This window comes from Caretta caretta, chromosome 4, assembly GCF_965140235.1.
Source record: "Caretta caretta isolate rCarCar2 chromosome 4, rCarCar1.hap1, whole genome shotgun sequence".
Taxonomy (NCBI): Eukaryota; Metazoa; Chordata; order Testudines; family Cheloniidae; genus Caretta; species Caretta caretta.
Genome location: NC_134209.1, coordinates 131,288,457 through 131,313,629, shown reverse-complemented (window position 1 = coordinate 131,313,629; position 25,173 = coordinate 131,288,457). Strand labels below are relative to the sequence as shown.

General features: G+C 43.8%; 2 protein-coding genes across 3 annotated transcripts in view; one reads left to right on the top strand and one right to left on the bottom strand.

The window, feature by feature from the left end:
- Positions 1 to 11,071, bottom strand: part of CPZ (carboxypeptidase Z) — a 66,841-nt gene extending 55,770 nt beyond the window's left edge. Inside the window, exon 1 of the mRNA XM_048848995.2 lies at positions 10,861 to 11,071. Coding sequence (XP_048704952.1) covers positions 10,861 to 10,948 — 88 coding nt within the window. The 5' untranslated portion in view covers positions 10,949 to 11,071. The remainder of the gene's footprint in view (positions 1 to 10,860) is intronic.
- On the top strand, positions 936 to 20,075 carry LOC125636210 (uncharacterized). 2 transcript variants are annotated; one of them, XM_075128056.1, is made up of 4 exons: positions 936 to 6,538; positions 15,233 to 15,339; positions 15,540 to 15,643; positions 18,647 to 20,075. In XM_075128056.1, exon 1 carries the CDS (start codon positions 1,550 to 1,552, stop codon positions 6,146 to 6,148), a length of 4,599 nt encoding a protein of 1,532 aa, XP_074984157.1. In that variant the 5' UTR covers positions 936 to 1,549; the 3' UTR covers positions 6,149 to 6,538; positions 15,233 to 15,339; positions 15,540 to 15,643; positions 18,647 to 20,075. The 2 variants fall into 2 exon arrangements, with proteins under 2 accessions (XP_074984157.1, XP_074984158.1); XM_075128057.1 differs by lacking the exon at positions 18,647 to 20,075 and adding an exon at positions 18,160 to 18,473.
- The last annotated feature ends 5,098 nt before the right edge of the window (positions 20,076 to 25,173 follow it).

Here is a 25,173-nt window from a genome sequence, read left to right as displayed (position 1 = left end):
CTAGTCCTACTTTCTTGTGAAATATAAACCAGAATATATTACTATTTATATTATTGAATCTATACCATACATTATATGGGATGTTGTCATAAATATAAAGGGAAGGGTAAACCCCTTTGAAATCCCTCCTGGCCAGGGGAAAGCTCCTCTCACCTGTAAAGGGTTAAGAAGCTAAAGGTAACCTCGCTGGCACCTGACCAAAATGACCAATGAGGAGACAAGATACTTTCAAAAGCTGGGAGGAGGGAGAGAAACAGAGGGTCTGTGTCTATCTGTATGCTGCTCTTGCCAGAGACAGACCAGGAATGGAGTCTTAGAACTTTTAGTAAGTAATCTAGCTAGGTATGTGTTAGATTATGATTTCTTTAAATGGCTGAGAAAAGCATTGTGCTGAATAGAATAACTATTTCTGTCTGTGTATCTTTTTTGTAACTTAAGCTTTTGCCTAGAGGGGTTCTCTATGTTTTTGAATCTAATTACCCTGTAAGATATCTACCATCCTGATTTTACAGGGGGGATTTCTTTATTTCTATTTACTTCTATTTTTTATTAAAAGTCTTCTTGTAAAAACTGAATGCTTTTTCATTGTTCCTAGATCCAAGGGTTTGGGTCTATGGTCACCTATGCAAATTGGTGAGGCTTTTTATCCAACATTTCCCAGGAAAGGGGGGGTGCAAGTGTTGGGAGGATTGTTCATTGTTCTTAAGATCCAAGGGTCTGGGTCTGTAGTCACCTAGGCAAATTGGTGAGGCTTTTTACCAAACCTTGTCCAGGAAGTGGGGTGCAAGGTTTTGGGAAGTATTTTGGGGGGACAGACGCGTCCAAACAGCTCTTCCCCAGTAACCAGTAATTGTTTGGTGGTGGTAGCGGCCATTCCAAGGATAACGGGTGTAATATTTTGTACCTTGGGGAAGTTTTGACCTAAGCTGGTAAAGATAAGCTTAGGAGGTTTTTCATGCAGGTCCCCACATCTGTACCCTAGAGTTCAGAGTGGGGGAGGAACCTTGACATGGTGGCACAGTGGTGGGATTAACCTGAAATCATTTGAGATCCAGTTGAGATTTTTTGAACTAGAAATACAGATTTTAAAAAGGAAATTTTTTTTTTCTTTGGAAAGAAAGTCCAGAAAGCAGCTTTGAAACTGAAAGCAGCTTGGTTTCTCTCTGCTTTGTGGCCAAGCAGAGACAAAAGGGGATTATCTTGTGAATTGCAGGTTTTCTTTGCCTGGAGGCAGGGTACTTAACTCCTGCAGGGAAATCTTCCAATCCAGAGGTTTTTTTTTCTTTTCTTCCTAAAAGTAAATAGGGGGTGTGTGTTCTACCCATTTGCTTTTTCTTTGGGCTGGGTAAGCAGGTTTCCAAGTAGTTGGAGGTTTTTTGCTTTAATTTGGGCCCAGAGCAGAGACAAGAGAATTGTCTTTTTCTGTAGGCTGACAATCACTATCAGAGAATAGGTATTCTATTGCAGCACAGCAAAATTTTACAGCCAAGTTTTGTTTGTTTATTTCTAAACCTCGGGTGTAAAGTTAGTTAAAAACAGAGAGGTTAGAATGACCAAATCCTCAGCTCGACTACAGCTGGAATTAGCCAAATTTCAGGCTGAGGAAAGACAAAGGGAACATGAAAGACAGTTAGAACTCATGCGGCTGAAGAAGGAACAAGAAAGGGAGGCAGCGAGAGAAGCAGAACAACACCAAGCGGCTGCTCACAGGAGAGCTATGGAAGCAAGGGACAAAGAACTGGAGGAGAAGGAAAAAGAGAGGAAGTATGTGGAGGAGATGGAGAAGATAAAGGCTCAGCAGAATATCCCAACAAACCCTAGTAATCCTTCTCCAAGTACCACTTCCCATCCCAGAAAGTTCCCCACCTACAAGGCAGGCGATGATACTGAGGCCTTCCTAGAAAACTTCGAAAGGGCCTGCCTTGGGTACAACATCTCTACTGACCAATACATGGTAGAGCTGAGGCCGCAGCTCAGTGGACCCTTAGCTGAGGTGGCAGCTGAAATGCCTAAAGAACACATGAACAAGTATGAACTGTTTAAATCCAAGGCGAGAGTCAGAATGGGGATAACACCCAAGCAGTCTCGTCGGAGGTTCAGAGCCCTAAGGTGGAAACCAGACATGTCATTTACCCGACATGCCTACCACATTGGGAAACATTGGGATGCCTGGATATCAGGAGCAAGTGTTGAATCTCCAGTAAATTTGCCCTTCCTAATGCAAATGGAACAATTCTTAGAGGGTGTTCCTGAGGAAATAGAAAGATACATCCTAGATGGGAAACCCAAAACTGTAATTGAGGCAGGAGAGATTGGAGCCAGATGGGTGGAGGTGGCAGAGAAGAAGAAAACTGGTCGCAGTTGGAGCGGAGACCAGAAGGGACCACCCCAGACCACACCTTATTACCGGGGGCCGCCCAAAGCCCCACCTACCTCCCAAAGAACCCTCCAGACCCCTTATCGTCCCACCACCCCGTTCTCCAGCAACCCTCCTCGCCCCAGTGACCCGTCAGCTGGACGATGTTTTAAGTGTAACGAGCTGGGGCATGTAAAGGCCAACTGCCCCAAGAACCCCAACAGATTACAGTTCATTGCACCGGAATCACACCAGAGGTCCACAGGCCCAGATACCTCCCAGATACCCTTGGAGCGGAGGGAAACTGTGAGTGTGGGCGGGAAGAAGGTCACCGCGTGGAGGGACACCAGAGCACAAGTGTCAGCTATCCATGCTTCCTTAGTGGACCCCAATTTAATCAACCCAGAGATCCAAGTGACGATTCAACCCTTCAAGTCCAACTCTTTCAATTTGCCTACAGCCAAGTTACCTGTCCAGTACAAGGGCTGGTCAGGAATGTGGACTTTTGCAGTCTATGATGATTATCCCATCCCCATGCTGTTGGGGGAGGACTTGGCCAATCATGTGAAGCAGGCCAAGAGGGTGGGAATGGTCACCCGCAGCCAGGCTAAACAAGCCGTGAGGCCTAGCTCTGTTCCGGAAACTTCTATCAGGACCCAGTCAGAGGTGATGGACCCGGACCCCAGGCCAATGTCTGCAACAGCAGTAGTGGATCCAGTCCCAGAGACCCAGACGGAACCAGTCCTAGAACCGGAACCAGCCGAACAACCAACACCAGACCCCGTGTCAGCACTGAATCCAGTACTTGCAACCTCAACACCAGAAGGCCCCACCGAACCTGAACTGGCAGCAGCCGATAACCCTACACAAGAGGCTCAGCCGGAGCCTGAATCCCAACACAGTGCACCAGCGGAGAGCGGTTCACAGTCAACAGAAACAGCTCCATCCCCTATATCGCTTCCAGAGGGACCAAGCCTAGGTCCACAATCCCATGAGGAACTGATGTCCCCAGCATCAAGGGAACAGTTCCAGACCGAACAGGAAACAGATGAAAGCCTCCAGAGAGCTTGGACGGCGGCACGGAGCAACCCACCGCCTCTCAGCTCTTCTAATCGATCCAGGTTTGTTGTAGAAAGAGGACTTTTATACAAGGAAACTCTTTCTGGTGGACACCAGGAAGACTGGCATCCTCAGAGACAGTTGGTAGTTCCAACTAAATACCGGGCCAAGCTCTTGAGCTTAGCCCATGATCACCCTAGTGGCCATGCTGGGGTGAACAGGACCAAAGACCGTTTGGGGGGGTCATTCCACTGGGAGGGAATGGGCAAGGATGTTTCTACCTATGTCCAGTCTTGTGAGGTGTGCCAAAGAGTGGGAAAACCCCAAGACCAGGTCAAAGCCCCTCTCCAGCCACTCCCCATCATTGAAGTTCCATTTCAGCGAGTAGCTGTGGATATTCTGGGTCCTTTTCCGAAAAAGACACCCAGAGGAAAGCAGTACATACTGACTTTCATGGATTTTGCCACCCGATGGCCGGAAGCAGTAGCTCTGAGCAACACCAGGGCTATAAGTGTGTGCCAGGCACTAGCAGACATTTTTGCCAGGGTAGGTTGGCCCTCCGACATCCTCACAGATGCAGGGACTAATTTCCTGGCAGGAACTATGAAAAACCTTTGGGAAGCTCATGGGGTAAATCACTTGGTTGCCACTCCTTACCACCATCAAACAAATGGCATGGTGGAGAAGTTTAATGGAACTTTGGGGGCCATGATACGTAAATTTGTAAATGAGCACTCCAATGATTGGGACCTAGTGTTGCAGCAGTTGCTCTTTGCCTACAGAGCTGTACCACATCCCAGTTTAGGGTTTTCCCCATTTGAACTTGTATATGGCCGTGAGGTTAAGGGGCCATTGCAGTTGGTGAAGCAGCAATGGGAGGGATTTACACCTTCTCCAGGAACTAACATTCTGGACTTTGTAACCAACCTACAAAACAGCCTCCGAACCTCTTTAGCCCTTGCTAGAGAAAACTTACAGGATGCTCAAAAAGAGCAAAAAGCCTGGTATGATAAACATGCCAGAGAGCGTTCCTTCAAAGTAGGAGACCAGGTCATGGTCTTAAGGGCGCTCCAGGCCCATAAAATGGAAGCATCGTGGGAAGGGCCATTCACGGTCCAGGAGCGCCTGGGAGCTGTTAATTATCTCATAGCATTCCCCACCTCCAACCGGAAGCCTAAGGTGTACCATATTAATTCTCTAAAGCCCTTTTATTCCAGAGAATTAAAGGTTTGTCAGTTTACAGCCCAGGGAGGAGACGACGCTGAGTGGCCTGAAGGTGTTTACTACGAAGGGAAATGTGCTGGTGGTGTGGAAGAGGTGAACCTCTCCATGACCCTTGAGCGTATGCAGCGACAGCAGATCCAGGAGCTGTGCACTAGCTACGCGCCAACGTTCTCAGCCACCCCAGGACTGACTGAACGGGCATACCACTCCATTGACACAGGTAATGCTCACCCAATTAGGGTCCAACCTTACCGGGTGTCTCCTCAAGCTAAAACTGCTATAGAACGGGAGATCCAGGATATGTTACAGATGGGTGTAATCCGCCCCTCTGAAAGTGCATGGGCATCTCCAGTGGTTCTAGTTCCCAAACCAGATGGGGAAATACGTTTTTGCGTGGACTACCGTAAGCTAAATGCTGTAACTCGCCCAGACAACTATCCAATGCCACGCACAGATGAACTATTAGAGAAACTGGGACGGGCCCAGTTCATCTCTACCTTGGACTTAACCAAGGGGTACTGGCAGGTACCGCTAGATGAATCTGCCAAGGAAAGGTCAGCCTTCATCACACATCTCGGGCTGTATGAATTTAATGTACTCCCTTTTGGGCTGCGAAATGCACCCGCCACTTTCCAAAGACTTGTAGATGGTCTCCTAGCGGGATTAGGAGAATATGCAGTCGCCTACCTTGACGACGTGGCCATATTTTCGGATTCCTGGGCAGACCACCTGGAACATCTACAAAAAGTCCTTGAGCGCATAAGGGAGGCAGGACTAACTGTTAAGGCTAAGAAGTGTCAAATAGGCCTAAACAGAGTGACTTACCTTGGACACCAGGTGGGTCAAGGAACTATCAGCCCCCTACAGGCCAAAGTGGATGCTAGCCAAAAGTGGCCTGTCCCAAAGTCAAAGAAACAGGTTCAATCCTTCTTAGGCTTGGCCGGTTATTACAGACGATTTGTACCGCACTACAGCCAAATCGCTGCCCCACTAACAGACCTAACCAAAAAGAAACAGCCAAATGCTGTTCAGTGGACCGGAAAGTGTCAGAAGGCCTTTAACAAGCTTAAAGCGACACTCATGTCTGACCCTGTACTAAGGGCCCCAGACTTTGACAAACCGTTCCTAGTAACCACGGATGCGTCCGAACGTGGTGTGGGAGCAGTTTTAATGCAGAAAGGACCTGATCAAGAATTCCACCCTGTAGTGTTTCTCAGCAAAAAACTGTCTGAGAGGGAAAGCAACTGGTCAGTCACTGAAAAAGAATGTTACGCCATTGTCTACGCTCTGGAAAAGCTACGCCCATATGTTTGGGGACGGCGTTTCCACCTGCAAACCGACCATGCTGCACTGAAGTGGCTTCACACCGTCAAGGAAACTAACAAAAAACTTCTTCGGTGGAGTTTAGCTCTCCAAGATTTTGATTTCGACATCCAACACATCTCAGGAGCTTCGAACAAAGTGGCTGATGCACTCTCCCGTGAAAGTTTCCCAGAATCAACTGGTTAAAATCGTCCTTGAGATGTGGAAAATATTGTTAGTCTTTATGTACTTGGTAGTATATTTAGAGATGCATGTGTCTTATTAACTCTGTTTTTCCTAGAGCTCCAGGAAGAAATCCCAGCCAGTGTTCCACCCTAGCTGAGATTTGGGGGGCGTGTCATAAATATAAAGGGAAGGGTAAACCCCTTTGAAATCCCTCCTGGCCAGGGGAAAGCTCCTCTCACCTGTAAAGGGTTAAGAAGCTAAAGGTAACCTCGCTGGCACCTGACCAAAATGACCAATGAGGAGACAAGATACTTTCAAAAGCTGGGAGGAGGGAGAGAAACAGAGGGTCTGTGTCTATCTGTATGCTGCTCTTGCCAGAGACAGACCAGGAATGGAGTCTTAGAACTTTTAGTAAGTAATCTAGCTAGGTATGTGTTAGATTATGATTTCTTTAAATGGCTGAGAAAAGCATTGTGCTGAATAGAATAACTATTTCTGTCTGTGTATCTTTTTTGTAACTTAAGCTTTTGCCTAGAGGGGTTCTCTATGTTTTTGAATCTAATTACCCTGTAAGATATCTACCATCCTGATTTTACAGGGGGGATTTCTTTATTTCTATTTACTTCTATTTTTTATTAAAAGTCTTCTTGTAAAAAACTGACTGCTTTTTCATTGTTCCTAGACCCAAACCCTTGGATCTAGGAACAATGGTCACCTATGCAAATTGGTGAGGCTTTTTATCCAACATTTCCCAGGAAAGGGGGGGTGCAAGTGTTGGGAGGATTGTTCATTGTTCTTAAGATCCAAGGGTCTGGGTCTGTAGTCACCTAGGCAAATTGGTGAGGCTTTTTACCAAACCTTGTCCAGGAAGTGGGGTACAAGGTTTTGGGAAGTATTTTGGGGGGACAGACGCGTCCAAACAGCTCTTCCCCAGTAACCAGTAATTGTTTGGTGGTGGTAGCGGCCATTCCAAGGATAACGGGTGTAATATTTTGTACCTTGGGGAAGTTTTGACCTAAGCTGGTAAAGATAAGCTTAGGAGGTTTTTCATGCAGGTCCCCACATCTGTACCCTAGAGTTCAGAGTGGGGGAGGAACCTTGACAGATGTCTACTGTGGCTAGGTTAATACTGATGGGGAACTATTGGGCCAAATTCTCCTCCTAGTTATAGTGGTATAAATCCAGCATAACTCAAATGAATCAATGAAAAACCTCCAAATTTGAACATGTGTAACCAAGACCAGAATTTGGCCCATTAACTTAGGTATGTCTAAGTTCATAACTTTAGTGTTAGTTTTGCATTAGCGTTTGTTTTGGCATGATTTCATCTGAGTGTGTGTGTGTGTGTAGATATAGACATCAAGGGAAAAGTAGTTTTAGAAATATCTAAGGCAGATAAATCACTATTCACGTGTACTATAGTACATTCAGTCACACACAGAGATAGGGCCTTTTCCAAAGCCTATGGAAGGCAATGATTTTCATGGGCTTTTGATTAGGTCCATAGAGAAATACATGTTTTGAAAACATTTTTATAGAGATAAAATATTATTCCAAAAACATTTGGTTTTACCGGCCTTCTCTGGCCTGCAAAGGGTCATCGGGTGTGGGTGAGAGTGTTTTTGATCTCAGGGGCAAAGTCAAATTGGCCATGGCTGTCCAAGTTTATTATTTAACTATAAGCTTTCTGGAGTGTGACGGGCACAGGCAATCACGCTATGCTTAGCCCAGCTGGACAAGGTTATCTGTAGGATGTGTCTGGCATATTGTTAATAGGGAGATACCTGAATATGGATTTGTGGGGGAGGTTTTCACTGAAAGTTAGTGGGATCTGGATGCCTAAATGTCCTTTATACCTTTGGAAATCTCCTGCTTAGGGGCCTAACAACTTTAGGTATTTTATATCACAAATTGTGGTAACAATATCTAACACAATTCTGCCCTTTAACCACTAGGTGGCACTAGAGACAGCTGCGAAGATAGCAGTTACATTTTCTTCAAATAGAAAAGGAGGACTTGTGGCACCTTAGAGACTAACCAGTTTATCTGAGCATAAGCTTTTGTGAGCTACACCGATGAAGTGAGCTGTAGCTCACGAAAGCTTATGCTCAGATAAATTGGTTAGTCTCTAAGGTGCCACAAGTACTCCCTTTCTTTTTGCGAATATAGACTAACACGGCTGTTACTCTGAAACCTTTCTTCAAATAGACATACACAAAGACTCCTTCCTATCCACCTAAATATTGTATATATTCTCAGCACTAGCCCTAGGTATTTGGATGAGCAAAGTGATTTGCTATAGGCAAATTGCAAAATGTATGCCCCTCACAGCTCACCTGCACTCATAAATAAACATTTAGGATGGGATTTTCAGAAGTGTTCAGCATTGCCCTAACTCTGTTCCCATGGAAGGAGCTGTTAAAGCTCCCATTTACTTCATTGGGAGCAGAGTTAGGACAATGCTGAGAACTTTTGAGTACCCCATTCTTAGTAAACCTATTATCTTCATTAATTTGCTCCCTAAAGCTTTATTGCTTACAGTGTCTCAATAGCAGAGCTGGTCCAATCTAAGAGGAAATCGTCCACTTTTAGTATTTTCAGCCATGTGATTGCAGACTGCCTCTGTTTCGTTTTTATTTTTCCTGACACTAATGACAAAGTGATGTATTCCAGTTCCCAGTGAAATATACCATTTCACTGGCATTAGGGCATTATCCATGACCCTCTGGGAAACAGGCTGTGTGCCAGAATGGAATCCCATCCTCTCAACTCCCTGTCTTGTTCTTGGTCCGGATTATAATAATAATACTCTTATATAGATCTGTATCATTATCCCCAATTTACAGATGGGGAAATGGAGGCACAGGGAGGCAAAGTGACTTGCCCAAAGTCACACATAAGACCAAAGGCAGAGCCAGGGATGGAACCCAGATCTCTGGAATTCCAGGATAATGCTCCTCTCCTTTGCCAGTGGCAGATGCAACTCCCTCACACTCACTTCCATGGGGAACTGAAACCATCTTACTTTGGACCCACTGGCCAGTTCCTTTTCTGTTTCTAACACCCATCTGCATTGCCCTACTCAGGGCTGGTGTATAGCCTAGGTCTCCACATGCAGGGTGTGCACTATCTGTGAGCCTGACTACAACTACCTTTCCTTTCTACTCAGAAAGGTGGCAGTTCTGTTGCAGTGAAGGCATTTTGCAAGCCTGTGCTGCCAGTTGAATTTTATCTTTATGTATTGTGCTTGCCCATGGTGAAGTCAATGGCAAAACTCCAAGTGACTTTGTAGGATCTGATTATGCTCCAATTAAAGAAACTGTGTACTGTACCCTATATAGTCTCTTCCCATAACTAGCTCTGAATATTCTGTGGTACTTATCTTTGAGCAACATGATACAAAAATAAACCCCTTCAGTCTATGGTAGACCTCACGTTGAGGTTTGTGAAAGCTGCACTGACAGATTGTATGCACCATTGCCCAAGAATTGTAGTCTGCCATTTCAGCCTCAAAATAGAGTCTATGGGTTATATTTAAAAACTGAAATTATAGCTGAACTTCTGTGGGTAACATTTAGGTCAATTTCAGGTTAACTTCCTTCCTCCCCTGACAAATTCCCAGTTATAAAACAAAATATAATGTCTTTTATAAACCATTTTAAATTGGAATCTACTGGACATAATTTCCTCTCCCTTACCTTTGGCTTTTCTTTGGTGTAACTCTTGGTTCCACTAGAATTACCCTGTATTTATGCCCATGTACATAAAATCAGAATTAAGCTAATTTAAAAAAACAAAACAAAAAATGCTGTATACATTTTTTTAAAGGCTACTAAAGTTTTTCAGCAATGGTTAGTTTTAAGTGTAACTTTAGTTACTGAAATAAAAGATTTCAATTCATTTTAACCAAGTGCTCCTATATAAATCTAGCCTTTATTCCAGTGTGTGTAAAAGTGTCTATCAAATCAATCTATCCAAACTTTGTATGGGTTATAACATGCTAAAATCTACAGCTATCCAGCACACTAAGCTCCTAATGAAATTCATTTGGACTAAATAAAAGTTCCTTTGGACTTAATAAGTAACCAAAAAGTAAATGTGAGAAGAAGATTTTCATAAGCACAAAAACACACACCAGGTCAAAAGTTCATCTTCAGCAATCTGAGGCTCATTTTCTGAGAAAGAAAGGCCAGAAAGAGGGAGAATCTTCTGTGTTCCCCAAAGCAGGAGTTAGAGGATCCTATGTAGGGTGGCCAGACGTCCTGATATTATCAGGACTATCCCAATATTGGGAGCTTTATCTTATATAAGCAACTGTACCCCCCTCCTGAAAAAAAAAGGGATCCCAATTTTTCACATTTGCTATCTGGTCAGCCTAGTCCCATAGACTGTAACTTTGTAAGTACTTCAACAAAGAGACACAGCCACACATGCTCTACAAAATGCTGATGGGGAAACATTTTACATCCACCACCATCAGAGATTTGTTCCTCTACCACAAAGCAACACAGTTGGCTTCCTTCTCATTCAGGCTTAGACCATAAACACGTTACTAGCATTGCAAGTTTGTGTGTCCTTCCGAAGAGCAATCCGATCCCCACATCTGGAGGGGGGGCCGAGAATATTGTTCATTTCTCCCTCCCTCAGCCTGAAGTTTGCTCCCTTTCTGTTTTCCTCCAGAAGCAGAGCTGGGGGAAAGGAATGAAGGGGTGCTTGTTAGTTTTTAGCCTTACCTAAGGTTTCCTGGCCTGGTTCACAGCGTGGGGCAGGCTCAGTGACCCTCACCAGGGCACCAAGAAACAGCAGGAGCCTCAGAAGCATGCTGGAGCGCCTCTGTGTGCGGTCAGAATAGTGATGTGGCACTGGCTGCTGGAGGAGTTTCTCCACTTTGAGCCTCCGCGCCGCGCGCTCTCCCTCTCTCGCCAAGCTGCAATGGAAATTAGTGCAATGCAAGTGCATGCCCACCTCTTACAGGATATACGGTCCAGGAATCATATTACAGTTGGCCTTAGTGTTTTGAAAGTGAAGGGTTTTAAGACCGAAGGTGGGAGAAGCCCCTCTCCCCTGGTAGGCTGGCGTTGGATTTTGTTAAAAGCTTCAGGGGGGTCCCCACAAGAATCCAGCCGCCTGCTCCTGGAGTCCCTGGCCCCTCCCGCGTGTTTGCTCTTTGTACAGCAGAGACCCCCCAGGGAACTGAAAACTTCCTTCAAGTGTGTGTGACATTAGAACTTGCTGAAACTGACTGACTGTAACTGCCTGGGAAGGCACCAGTTAAAACAGAGAGGAAACACAGTCGGCTCCTGTCCTGTAACTATCTCCCCACAAATGATACTTCACGTGCTAGACTCATGACACATTTAAAGCAGAATGCACATTAAACAATGCAGAGCCTTGATGTGGTTACCTATAAGAACGGCCAAAGTGGATCAGACCAATGGTCCATCTAGCCCAATATCTAGGGTGACCATATTTCCCCAAAAGGAAAAGAGGACACCACCTGGGGCTAGCCCAAGGGCCCCCTTCGCCCCAGTGCGGAACTAGCCTGAACCCTGCATCACCCCTGCACAGGGCTGGCAACAGTCCCTGGCCTGAGCACCCCTGCCCCCATGCAGGGCTGGCCTGAGATGCCCCCCCACACACACACACACGTGGGGCTGGCATCGCCCCCCGCCTACCACTCAAGTTCCTCTGCACCCTGCTGGGGTGCTTTTTTGGCAAAACTGGGCATTTGTGCTGTTTGCTCTTGCCAGTTGATGATCAGTTAGCAAGAGCAAATGGGACAAATGCCCGGCTTCGCCAAAGCTGTTGAGACGGCCCGGACAGGGCTTTGAAAAAGGACTGTCCTGGCCAAAATAGGACCCATGGTCACCCTACCAGTATCCTGTCTTCCAACAGCGGCTAGTGCCAGATGCTTCAGAGACAATGAACAGAACAGGGCAATTATAAAGTGATCCATCCCCTGTGACTTAGTCCTAGGTGCTGGAAATCAGAAGTTTAGGGACACCCAGAGCAGACAGTTGTGTCTGTGGCTACCTTGCCTAATAGGCTTTGATAGACCTATCCTCAATGAATTTATCTAATTCTTTTTTGAGCCCACCTATAATTTTGGCCTTCACAACATCCCCTGACAATGAGTTCCACATGTTGACTGTGTGTTGTCTGAAGAAGTGCTTCTTTATATTTGTTTTAAACCCGATCCTTATTAATTTCATTGAGTGACCCCTGGTTCTTGTGTTATACAAAGGGGTAAAAAACACTTTCTTGTTCACTTTCTCCATGCCATTTCTGCAATGCAGCTAGCATGCAAAGCTATAAAATAGTGACCTACTTCCCTCTACTCACATCCCTCATGCATATACTGTTTTGCTTAATATATAGGCCACTTTACATTTTTTTAAAAGGTCAATGGATGTTTAATAGGAATATTTCATGTCTATTTTTTCCAGAAGCTAAAATATACCTTATGTATTTACACTGACCATGAATAAACATAAGCTGGGAACTAGAAGAAGGTTTCTAACCATCAGTGGAGTGAGGTTATGGCACAGCCTTCCCATAGCAGGAGTGGAGGAGTGGAATTTGATAAATTTATGAACAGGATTCTATGATGGGGTTGCCTATGATAGCAAGGGACTGGACTCAATGACCCAGGAAGGCCCTTCCTGGCCTATGTCCCTATGTTCCCATCTTAAAAAGTTTACATTAGAAAAATACATAGGGCCATATTCTCAGCTAGTGAAAAGTAGTGTAATGTCATTAAAGTGGAATGGACCACTTCCAATTTATAACAGCCAATAGCTCAAATGTAAGTTATGGGTTTGATGGAGAAAGTATTGGATGAAGGTCTGTCCAGTTAAGTTAGATAGGCTATATGGGCTAAAGGGTTAACATAACAAAGTCACTGTTCAACGTTAAACAGTGTTAAACAAGGTCCTGGGTCTGGTATACAGAGACCTCATGTTTAATTCCATGGCAAATACACCATTAAAAATCCTTTTAACCTTTTATCAAAGATGCAAAAAAGAAAGAAAAACAATGAAAGGGTTTGAAGTATAAAGTGTTCAGTAAGGCTTTCATTTTAACAACATTTCCTGTTCCCTTTCCCTTAGCTGGAGAGAGTTTTAGCAGGAACAATCTGCTCTCAGAGATGGTTTTACAGATGGTAATAACTGTCCTTTTGGGTAAAAGAGAAGAAATGAGTTGAGATGGGCTGGAGTTGTTGTTGCTGCTGTTTTTCAAGTACGACCCTATTTCATCCCAGGTGTGTTTAGGATTTAGCCAGAGCCAGTAGGGGTGGCCATGTTGTCTGGGGCCCTCTCTCTGGCCCAGTCTGGTCAGGATATCCCTCAGGCTTAGGACAAAGAAATTCCAGAGTCCCAGGAGCCAGTGGGGGTGGCCATGTTGTCTGGGGCCCTCTCTCTGGCCCAGTCTGGTCAGGATATCCCTCAGGCTTAGGACAAAGAAATTCCAGAGTCCCAGGAGCCAGTGGGGGTGGCCATGTTGTCTGGGGCCCTCTCTCTGGCCCAGTCTGGTCAGGATATCCCTCAGGCTTAGGACAAAGAAATTCCAGAGTCCCAGGAGCCAGTGGGGGTGGCCATGTTGTCTGGGGCCCTCTCTCTGGCCCAGTCTGGTCAGGATATCCCTCAGGCTTAGGACAAAGAAATTCCAGAGTCCCAGGAGCCAGTGGGGGTGGCCATGTTGTCTGGGGCCCTCTCTCTGGCCCAGTCTGGTCAGGATATCCCTCAGGCTTAGGACAAAGAAATTCCAGAGTCCCAGGAGCCAGTGGGGGTGGCATTCATGATGGTGACGCTCGTTCTGGTAGCCTTTGTCTGTTCTTCCAATTGTTCTCAAAGTCTCTTTCCTTAAGGACCCACCAGGAGATTGGTGGGTGGAATAGCCCATTCCCTGGTTATTTAGCCCACCATTTAGGTCTAACATTCAACACACCAATTTTGGTTCATTAATTTCCAGTTCCACATCTTCTGTTTTTACCAAGCATGATTGTAACACAGTCCTTTAGTTATATCAGCAGGCCTTTTTGTTTAGACTAATTCACTTTTTCTGTCTGCTTTACATACCTTTTCCCATTAACATTTATTATTCTATGTTATTGTGACATTTTATGAACTTTTACATACTTTTTACAGTTGATCTTACAGTTAGGGTTAATTTGTCAGCCCAATTATCAAAACAGTTCTATGGCCTGTTTTCTGCAGGAGATCAGCCTAGCTGATCATAATGGTCCCTTCTGGCCTTAGAAGCTAATAATGTATAACTTCTAAAACAGTGGTTCTCAACCAGGAGTATGCATACCCCTAGGGGTACACAGAGGTCTTCCAGTGGGTACATCAACTCATTTAGATATTTGCCTAGTTTTACAACAGGCTACATAAAAAGCACTAGCAAAGTCAGTACAAACTAAAATTTCATACAATGACTTGTTTATACTGCTCTCTATATTATACACTGAAATATAAGTACAATATTTATATTCCAATTGATTTATTTTATAATTATATAGTAAAAATGAGAAAGTCAGCAATTTTTCAGTTAGAGTGTGCTGTGACACTTTTGCATTTTTATGTCTGACTTTGTAAGCAAGTGGATTTTAAGTGGGGGTACGCAAGACAAATCAGCCTCCTGAAAGGGGGTCCAGTAGCCTGGAAAGATTGAGAGCACTGTTCTAAAATAACTTCCCCGATGCTGTAATAAAAGGAAGACAAGCTAATCATCTGCTCAAAATTAAATGATACATTCATCTGCATCTTTCTGAGTGAACCCTTGGACATTTAGTTGGGGATTGGTCCTGCTTTGAGCAGGGGGTTGGACTAGATGACCTCTTGAGGTCCCTTCCAACCCTGATATTCTATGATTCTATGATTTGAGGCAGTATAAAAATGGTTAGTTACAGTCAGTTATATGATATGGATAGTTACAGTCAGTTATATGACTGACTAATTAATTATGGGTAGGTAGTTGCAGTTAGAACGTATTTCCAACCTTAAAATAAAAGAAACTAAAACAACATTGGACTAATGATTTTGTGAGCACCCTGATCATGTTGTTCACATGTGGCATCCTATTCCCTCCCTTTTTTTCTTTCAGCTTGTAACGTCTATGGGGCAAGGACTGTAACTTCCTAAATGTCTCTACAGTGACTGAGATGCCGTGTAGCTGTAGTTGCATTGGAGCCAGGATATTAGAGAGAAAAGGTAGATGAAGTGATATCTGACCTATCAGTCCTCATCCTCAAAGGGAACCTGCACAACACTTTCAAAAGATGAGCCTAGGCACTTCAATCCATAACTTTGCTAGACACTAAAAATCATAGAATGAACAGAGATACTGGATTTATGGCTTATTACAGCGATCTGTAACCCATTCACCCCCTCTTTTTGTCCTATGACTGCAGAGAGGTTAATGGATAAACATTATGGGGCAGATTCTCTCTCCTGCTCTGGACCCTCTGTGCCACGCTGGTGATGCAAGAGCCTTGAAGAGGCCATATCTAGCCAGGTGAGAATTCCCCAGGTGTATGGGAGATCTCTGGTGATGTAAAGCTTCTTCCCCTCTCCTTGCCCAGTGTAGGAGATGGTGGGGGAGGGAGGGGTTTTGTAATAACTGGGGCCTCGTAGGGCTACCCCAAATGTGAGCTCAACTGTCGGAAAGTGGAGAAAAGTTTATAAAATGTTCCAGTCATCTATAAAAAAAAAGTTGATGGGAAAAGGGAGGCAAAAGGTTGTGTTAATCCAAACAAAAAGTCTTGTGATATAACTTAAGGACTGTACTAAGGTCATGTCTGGTAAACAAGAGGCGTGGGACTCGACCCCATGCTCTGAGTGTCCCTAGCCTCTGCTTGCCAGAAGCTGGGAATGGGTGACAGAGGATGGATCACTTGACGATTACCTGTTCTGTTCATTCCCTCTGGGGCACCTGGCATTGGCCACGGTTGGCAGACAGGATACTGAGCTAGATGGACCATTGGTCTGACCCAGTATGGCCGTTCTTATGTTCTTAAATCAATGGACAAAAATTGGTGTGTCAGAAATTAAACCTATTTGCTCAGCAAAATGAGACCATGGGCTATTCCAACCATCACTCCCTTTTGAGATCCTAAAAAAAACTTCGGAGGAGGCGAACCAAATTAACTGGCTGGTTGGTGGAGACAGATGGTCTGGGAAGGAGCAAGCATTACCATAATGGCTGCTATTCCCACCATCTTCTGGGTCCCAGAGATCCACCTTGGCATCATTGGGCCTTTGTTGACCTGATCCTGACCGGACTGGGCCAGAGAAAAGGACCAGACAACATCATCATCTCCATTGGTTTCTGCTAAATCCCAAATGCCATGTGGCTGTCACACACCCCTGTATATGGCCTTTTCCTTCCCCACTTTATTTCTTCCCTCTTTTTTCCCTCTCCTTTTGCCTTCTGTCTAATAAGAGCCTGTCTTAGCCAGCCAGGTCTGTATATTTTGCTACACTGCTGTGAGCCTGTGACAAATAAGGCAATTAAAAGCAATGCCCTAAACAGCCTTACGCAAGTATGACTTCTCCAGGTTTCAAAGTGGCTAAGACCATATGCTATGTCAATGTTTTTCCAGCAGTGAGGTTGCAAGTGAGAGTCAGCACTGGAGATGGAATCTTGTGTTTCTCTCTTTGTTATTCTTCTCTTTTTTCCTGTTGTGTGTGTTTGTCTTGTTTTGTCTTATTAAAAGTGGACTGGACTTCAACAACAGCAATAACAACAGCTCCAGTCCATCTCAGCTTACTTTTCCTCTTTTCCCCCCCAAACAATGGTGTTTTCCTTATAGAAACTCTTTACAGCTAAAGGGAAAGGGAAACAAAATTGTATTGTTAAAACAAAAGCCTTTACTTAATACTTCATATTTCGAGTACTTTAACTGTTTTTCCTTCTTTTTTGTATCTTTAATAAAAGGTTTAAATGATGTTTAATTATGTGTTTGCCATGGCACTAAGCAGGACAAGGTCTCTGTACTTGAAACCCTGAGTCATGTTTAACTGTTTAGTGTTGTATAGTGACAGGGTTACATTAACACTTTTGAATCTTGAATTTTGATCATAGAAATGATCACAACAGGGGCATGGGAGGGGTGTGGCCAGAGCATGCTGCACACCAGCTATTGCTCTAACATATGGTCCGTTGGGGACAATAACCTGCCTGCAGAGTTTAGAATAGCTCTGCAGTGCTGAGTGGATCCTGGCCTAACAGAGAATCAAACCCTCTAATCATAGTAGACTGACTCACGCTGATGACTATCAAATATAATTGTAAGTAAAATATTGCACTGTACGGTAATGTAATCAAAGGGTAACTACCCCCTCCCACAGAGAAGCCCACAGGACAGGAAAATATCAATAGCATCTGCAGAAGCATTTGATTCCTCTTGGAATTTGGAATGGGTGAGGCAACCACGTGGCTTCTGGGGATCAGCAGAATAGGAACCTCTTTTGCTCCCCAGATGCGCAGAGGCAGGAGACATTTGCATGAGCACCTCCTGCCTCCATGCTGCTCCACTACTTCCTTCTAGATCTGAAGAATGCAAGATCCATGCTGGGTTCCAAGATGCTATGGTGAAGTGCACCATAGACATGTGTGATAATTACAACAAAGGTCATAAGCAATTTATTAAAAAAAAATTCTAGGGAGACGCATTCCATTTGTATGGCTCTTTTCTGATCATATCTGTGCGTGTGTATTAACAAAAAGAACTCCTCTCTAGTCCCATTGGTGGTAACCTCCTTGAAACTGATGGGGTTGCTCAGATTTTATTTGATGGTTGAATTTGGCCCAAATTATCTCTAGAACTATTGATTTTTTCCATGAAATCTCTTAATTTCCACCAGTTAAAAGGGCAAAATCTACAACCTTATTCACCTCGAGTGGCACTTGATCACATGATTAGAAGGGTTCATTTCTATGCTATTCAAGGGTGAGGAAGGGTTGCAGAACTGATCCCTAAATGTTTGGCTCCTAAAAGCTTTCCCATGTCCCACTGCTTTTTCCTACAGTGCCCTCTGATGTCCTTCCCATTGTCTCCCATTCCTATGCCTGGACGACATTTCTTCCCTGGATTCCTTTTTCCTCTCCACTATACAATTTTTCAGGTTCTCTACACTTATTTACATACCACAGATCCTGTAATTTACATTTTCGGCAGCTAAGTAGATCAGCAAACAGAAGCTCAGTTTATTAGGTTCTGCCAAATCATTCTGTAAACCACAGTATCCAGCTTTCAACAGCTGCATTAGCTCAGCAATTTGTTTTTATAACAACTTGACCCTAATGTCAAATACTAATAAAATAAAGTAACGATTGCCTGTCATTCTGGGAATACTTATTCAGATTATTTTAGAAATAACCACAGCTATCAATTATTTCTCTGAAGGAAGTATTCTGGGGAGCCATAACATTAGATCAGCTTTCTTTCTGAAAAAGATTTTATGCATTTAGAATTGTATTGTATGTTGTATACAATTCATTTGCCTGTCCCAACAGACAAGCTGTCATGTGCAGTGAATGAGATCCTATTTAGCAGTATCAAACAGAAGACAATAAAGGGCCAACTCCTCAGCTGACTTCAGCAGAGCTCTCCCAGTTTACACCAGCTGAGGATCTGGGCCCCAGTGTCTTAAGAGAAATGCTGTACCTGGTTTGACTGTCTTTGCCTTGTGAGGATCTGACACTCAGAAAGTTAAAGAGCCAGCATTCTGTATTACAGCAGCACTTAGAGACCGCAACTGAGACCATGTTGCCATCATACTAAGCACTATACTACACATGTACCCCTCTGGTCTGGTCTGCCCTTGAAGGTACAGGTAAGTAGAAAACAGTATAACCCAAGCATTGCACTCCCCACAGTGTGGGTGAGTCCTAAGGTATAAGGAGGGGATTCAGTTGTCAGAATTAAACTCTAAAAATCTCTAAATAAATAAATACAATAAATACCCACTTTTCCCCAAAGAGACTGGATTATAGGAATGTACATTTAAGACTGAGAGAGTCAATTGAAGATACTCCCAGGAACAGTTATATTAATGTCTGTTGGATTTTGTCAGTTTGCAGGAAGCTCCTACAGTTGTATTGCTATTTCCTCAGCATTGAAAAGTTGGCAAGAAAACAAATTAGCCCAAGCAAAACTCTGTTATCCTCTCCGCCCCCCACCTCCACCATAAATACAGGTGTCTCCCTTCCTCAAGTCCAGGAACCCCTCACCTACTGCACAGCTCTGAATGGACTCTCTATCTCTCTGTGTCTCTCACACCACCTGTGTCACTCTCATTCATTACACATGCACATACACATTCTGGATTTTCTTATGTGTGGATGCATGCTCGCACCTCAACTATCACACACAAACATACATACTCCCCACATCACAAAAGCACACTTCCCATAAGTTTCTCACACACTCTCCAGCCCCACACTACACCACCTCACCTTTCACTCACTGCCTTGACTCACTCTGATTTACCCCATTCATTCCCGCACATTAGTCAGAGGTACACAAGAATGATCACACTGGATCAGACCAAAGGTCCATCTAGTCCATATCCTGTCTCAAACAGTAGCCAGTGCTGGATACTTCAGAGGAAGATGCAAGAAACCCACAATAGGCAGAAATGGGATAATCGGCTCCCATGGAGATCTCATCTTAATCCATAATACTGAGAGACTGTCTTAAACCCTGGTGCATGAGATTTAATATCCCTTCCAAATTTTTCATAGCACTAACCAGTATAACTTGGACTATTCTTGTTACCTTACAAATGACCAGTCCCTCTGTGAATCTTGCTAAATTCTTGGCCTCAACAACCACCTGTGGCAATGAGTTCCCCAGTCTATGCAGTCATAACCATACAGCTAAGGGTAACCTAGAATTCCTCCTTACCTGTAAGGGGTTAAGAAGCTCAAATAAACTGGTTGGCACCTGACCAAAAGCCTTCTCCCACCACCACCCAAGATTTGAAAATATCTTCTTTCCCCATTGAAGATATTTTCAAATCTTGGGTGGTGGTGGGAGAAGGCTTTGTTGTGTGTGTTCTCTTGGGAAGCAGAGAAGCATCAGGTCAAAAAACTCCTTCTCCTATAAACCATCCTAAAAGTCTTTCATATTAAAAAAATTGTAAGTAAAAGGCAGGCAAGGCATGTTAGATTATCTTTTGTTTTGCTTGTGAATTTATCCTTTGCTGGAGGGAGGTTTATTCCTGTTTTTTGTAACTTTGAAACTAAGCCTAGGGGAAGTTCTGCTGTATTTTTGAATCTTCTGTTACCCTGTAAAGTTATTTTCCATCCTGATTTTACAGAGGTGATTTTTACCTTTTTTTTTAAATAAAATCCTTCTTTTAAGAACCTGACTGATTTCTCTATAGTCCTAAGACCCAGGGGTTTGGGTCTGTGATCACTTTGTAACCAATTGGTTAGGATATTATTCTCAAGCCTCCCCAAGAAAGGGGGTATAAGGGCTTGGGGGGATATTTTGGAGGAATAGGAACTCCAAGTGGTCCTTTCCCTGATTCTTTGTTAAATCACTTGGTGGTGGCAGCGTACCCTCCAAGGGCAAAGAATTTGTGCCTTGGGGAAGTTTTAACCTAAGCTGGTAGAAGTAAGCTTAGGGGGTATTTTATGTGGGTCTCCACATCTGTACCCTAGAGTTCAGAGTGAGGAGGGAATCCTGACATATGCATTGTGTAGAAGTATTTCCTTATATCAATTTTTAATTTGCCACCTTTTACCTTGTTCTTTTTTTGGGAGACATGGAGAGCACAAGCTCCCAATGTCCCTTCTCTAGGCCATTCATTATTTTATATACTTTTATCAGGATGCCTCTTATTTGTCTCCTTTCTAAGGTAAACAATCCTAGTCTTTACATCTGAGTCCCAATATCTTTCTATAGGATTGTTTTTTTCATTCCCCTACCATTCTTGTTGGGTCCTGCTCCATATCTAGGGCTCCTATGTGCAACAGAAATGGAAATTGTCATCCTCATCATCTGAGATGGGTGGCCTGGAATCATTACCAGTCTAGTCACTTACTCCTCCAATCATCCAGTATTTATCCTAATCTAATAAGCCATTCTTTATTATCCATATGTGACACTGTATGATTGAAAAATGACCAGTTATGTCATTAATATTGCCATTGTTATACAATCGCAACAAATCTTGTACAAAGTATGTCATGTCATGTAAGGTATCAATGGAAAAGTTCCCTCTTTCCTGCTCTGATTTCTGGACTATGGACTTACACTAACAGGAACATTACAACCAATGGACTGAGGACCTTCCAATCTTTTAGAAGTTATCAGAGACTTTACAAGCCAGGAGTCTGTAACATCATTGCTACAAACTTGCTCCAAGAACTTTGCAATGATTATATGTATGTGATTTCTTTGACTGTTTCAAAATCTCTCCTTATTCTTTTCTCTTACAAGTAAACCTTTAGATATTAGATATTAAAGGATTGGCATCAGCATGATTATTGGCTAAGATCTGGGTTATATATTGACCTGAGTGTATGGCTAATCTTTTGAGATCTGAAGAACCCTTTGTTTGATTAAATTGATTTTAAGTAGCCACCGATCATAAAGTCTAGTGTCTGGGTGGTGAAACAAGGGCTGGGAAGCCTAAGGAGACTGACGTTTGGACTTCTTGTTAACCAGTGTGGTCAGACAGAAGTTTACTTTTGTTTCTGGCTTGGTATATCTAATAATAGAATAACCACCAGTTTGGGGTGAGTCTGCCCTATTTCTCAGCGGTTTGTCCCAAATCTGGTATCCTCAGCTGTGACCCACTGAAGCATGGTGACATTTGGTGTAGTTGGCAGGATCCATAGAACCAAATCAATTAAGCTTTGGGTCAGAACCCCATGCTAATCAGACACTCGCAATTTGATATTGAGAGATTTGGTGATTGAAGAGGACTGACAATGAGTGAATCACAATCATATGTGGATTGTGACTCAAAGAAGTTTAAATAATTATGTAAAGAACGAAAAATAACCCTTAAAGGAGATAGCTCAGATCAGGTAATGAGAGATTTGCTTATGGACAATGACCAGGGAGCAGGGGTTCTGCCCTCACCTGCCCCAGTTGCAGCTGCTGAAGCAGAAGCAGTGAGAATGCTATTAGTGAAAAACAAGCTATAGTTTGAACATGAACAAAAAGTGGCAGATCTTTGATTGTAGGAAAAGCAAAAGATAGCTGATATGGACAAAGAAGCAAGCCCTGATTTAGGGGGTGACCCTAAACTGAACCTCACTTGCTAACCAGAGGGTAAGGATGCCAAATCCCAGTGAAGGGGATAGTTGTTGGGGGCGAGGGGGAGAGGTGTTCTTATCTGGTAGCACAGACTTTGCCCAAGGACTCCTTGATGCTATTTGATTGGCATCTTTCCAGAAGTTAACAATAGAGCTGATTGGACTCAGTTGAAAGTCCACATTTCTGGTTGGTGATTCCCAGAGATGACATCACTGCTGAGCCTTAGGCCTTGTTCGGGGACAGTGAAAGACAGCATAGAGACTGTACTAGCCGTGAGGTTCCCCACAACTTGCTGAAATCACTGAGAGCTGGGTTAAATGGTAGAACCTCAGAAAGTGCTGTTGTGGGCGGAGCAAGCAGCAGTGGCTAGTGGCAGCAGAGGGACAGTGGCCAGCAGTGGCAGGGAAGCAATGGCAGCAGTAGTCAGCAGCTGCAGAGGGACAGCAGCCAGTGAGCCAGTTGCAGAGGCAGCAACAGAGGCCTGGCTTGATCCCAGGAGAGGGAGGTGAACCCCCATGAGCTCTCTTCCTGACCTCTGGGTCTTCACTAACCAAGGACCACCAACTGTGAGTGGGGTGCTGCAAGAGAGAGGGGAGTGATGTCTTAAAGGAGCATTCATTCGTTGGACTGAGGCAAAGGACAATGCCCAGTACAGGCTGGGGTTGGGTTTGCTTATGGTCACATGCTTTGGTAAGTGGTTGTGGTGTTTTCCCAAATTAATGCCAGGTTCCCTTTCCCTCCTAATAAAAGTTCTCTTTTGTTATACACAGACTCAGTGCTTGAGCGAGGGGACATATTGCCTTCTAGACACACCCAGAGGTGGTGTTAAGTTTTCCCCCATTATTAGCTGGTGGATCCAGCCAGTTCTGTTTTGTATTGTTAAGAGGAACTCTGGCCATTGAACCCAGCCATGTTGCTGCCGACTCCACCCGGCAGAAGGATTACACATGCACACAAGCGTTTGCAGGTTTGGGATCTAAAAGTGTTTGCACTCAAAGCAATGGTGTCCATTCGCCCCTCTGGCTACTGTTAAACCTTCCAGGCAGGGGAATTCATTGATACCTGGCTCTGGCTTCAGTTTAATTGTGTTACCAACGCATTTCCCAGCAGTAGACAAGAGAATTGTAAATAAAAAGATTGGATTGGCTCTGGTTGGATGCAGCAGAATAACTTGCAGCAAGGGCTGACTTGAGCAGAGCCACTTGCAGGTTATTGCAGACATGCCAGGAGACAGTGTTACTAATGCTTATTACTGACCTATGTCACCTATGCCAAATCCATTCCTTTCCCTCTGACCAGAGCCAATGCGCTATGACCATAATTAAACACCAACTGAAAACCACATTAGGATTCCTCTGCTGCTCCACACTTCACAACACTGCAGCCACAAAAGGGCTTGATTCGTATTTACCCGAAGGCAGTCTCCTTAATTCTAATTTAGTCTCACTTTAAGGCCTCTTTAGACTGCCAGAAAGACATTGTATAAATACTCAGCTAGAGTACTCTGTCCCATTCTGGGAGCCACACTGTATGAAAGATGTGGAGCAACTGGAGAGAGTCCAGAGGAGAGCAACAAAAATGATAAAAGGTTTAGAAAACCTGACCTATGAGGAAAGGTTAAAAAGACTGGGCAGATTTAGTCTTGAGAAAAGAAGACTTGATATCAGTCTTCAACTATGTTAAGGTCTGTTATAAAGACAACTGTGATCCATTGTTCTCCATGTCCACTGAAGGTTGGACAAGAAGTAATGGGTTTAATCTCATCAAGGAAGATTTAGGTTATGTATCAGGAAACACTTTCTAACTAGAAGGGTAGTTAAGCACTACAATAGGCTTCCAAGGGAAGTTGTGGAATCCCCATGACTGGAGGATTTTACGAACAGGTTGAAGAAATACCTGTCAGATTTACTTGGTTCTGCCTCAGCATTTGGGACTGGATTAGATGGCCTCTCAAGGTCCCTTCTAGCCCTACATTTCTGTGATTCTACAAGAATCAGGCCCAGAATATTTTCCCCTATATGACTGTCTGCAAAACCTGTATAGGCCACTTGTGCTCAAAAAATCACACTTGTGAACATTAAGGGAGCCAAAGCCAAAGCCAAAGCCAAAGCAGCCTAGATTAGTGTTTCCTCAATTGTGGTTTATGGACTACAAGTGGTCTGAGCAGGACTGGCTAGACACGTGGCCCTGGCTCCCCTCTCTGCTTCCAGCTGCTAAATTGTGTTAAAAGCAGCTAACAACCCATGAAAGACTTGCCCATTTAATTAGTATTTCAATTTATTATTTAACATGATTAAGGACACAAGAATCTGGATCTGATTAATCTACAGCACCAAAACAAGCAGAAGATATTAGAATTTAGACCGGCCAAAGGACTAGAGAAAAATCCTGCACTTGCCAAGAGAGAGGCAGTGGGTGTTTTGATCAGTTCCCCTCCGTCCTCACACATCTCTGCCTTTTATGACAATTTTCACAATATTTAGCAAGGTTGGAATTTTTCTGCAAATATGGCCCTGAGCAACGTTTATCTCAACATTCTGTTTATCCTCCTTTATGATCCATGCCACTGTATCAGTCTTAGCAGTTAATGCATACGAGTATCTGTAGCAGAGGAAGAAATTGAAATTTAATTTATGGATTAAAATAGGACGGTATTAGAAAAAGAGGGTGGAAGAATATGCTTTTCCTAAATTGCACCCTAGGATTTTTACCTCTAATGGATCATGGGCAAAATCATCTACTCATCTCAATTATGACTCTGAATCTC

Excerpts from the sequence above, each read along its gene's own strand:
- LOC125636210 (XM_075128056.1), top strand. The coding sequence starts at position 1,550 with ATGACCAAATCCTCAGCTCGACTACAGCTGGAATTAGCCAAATTTCAG.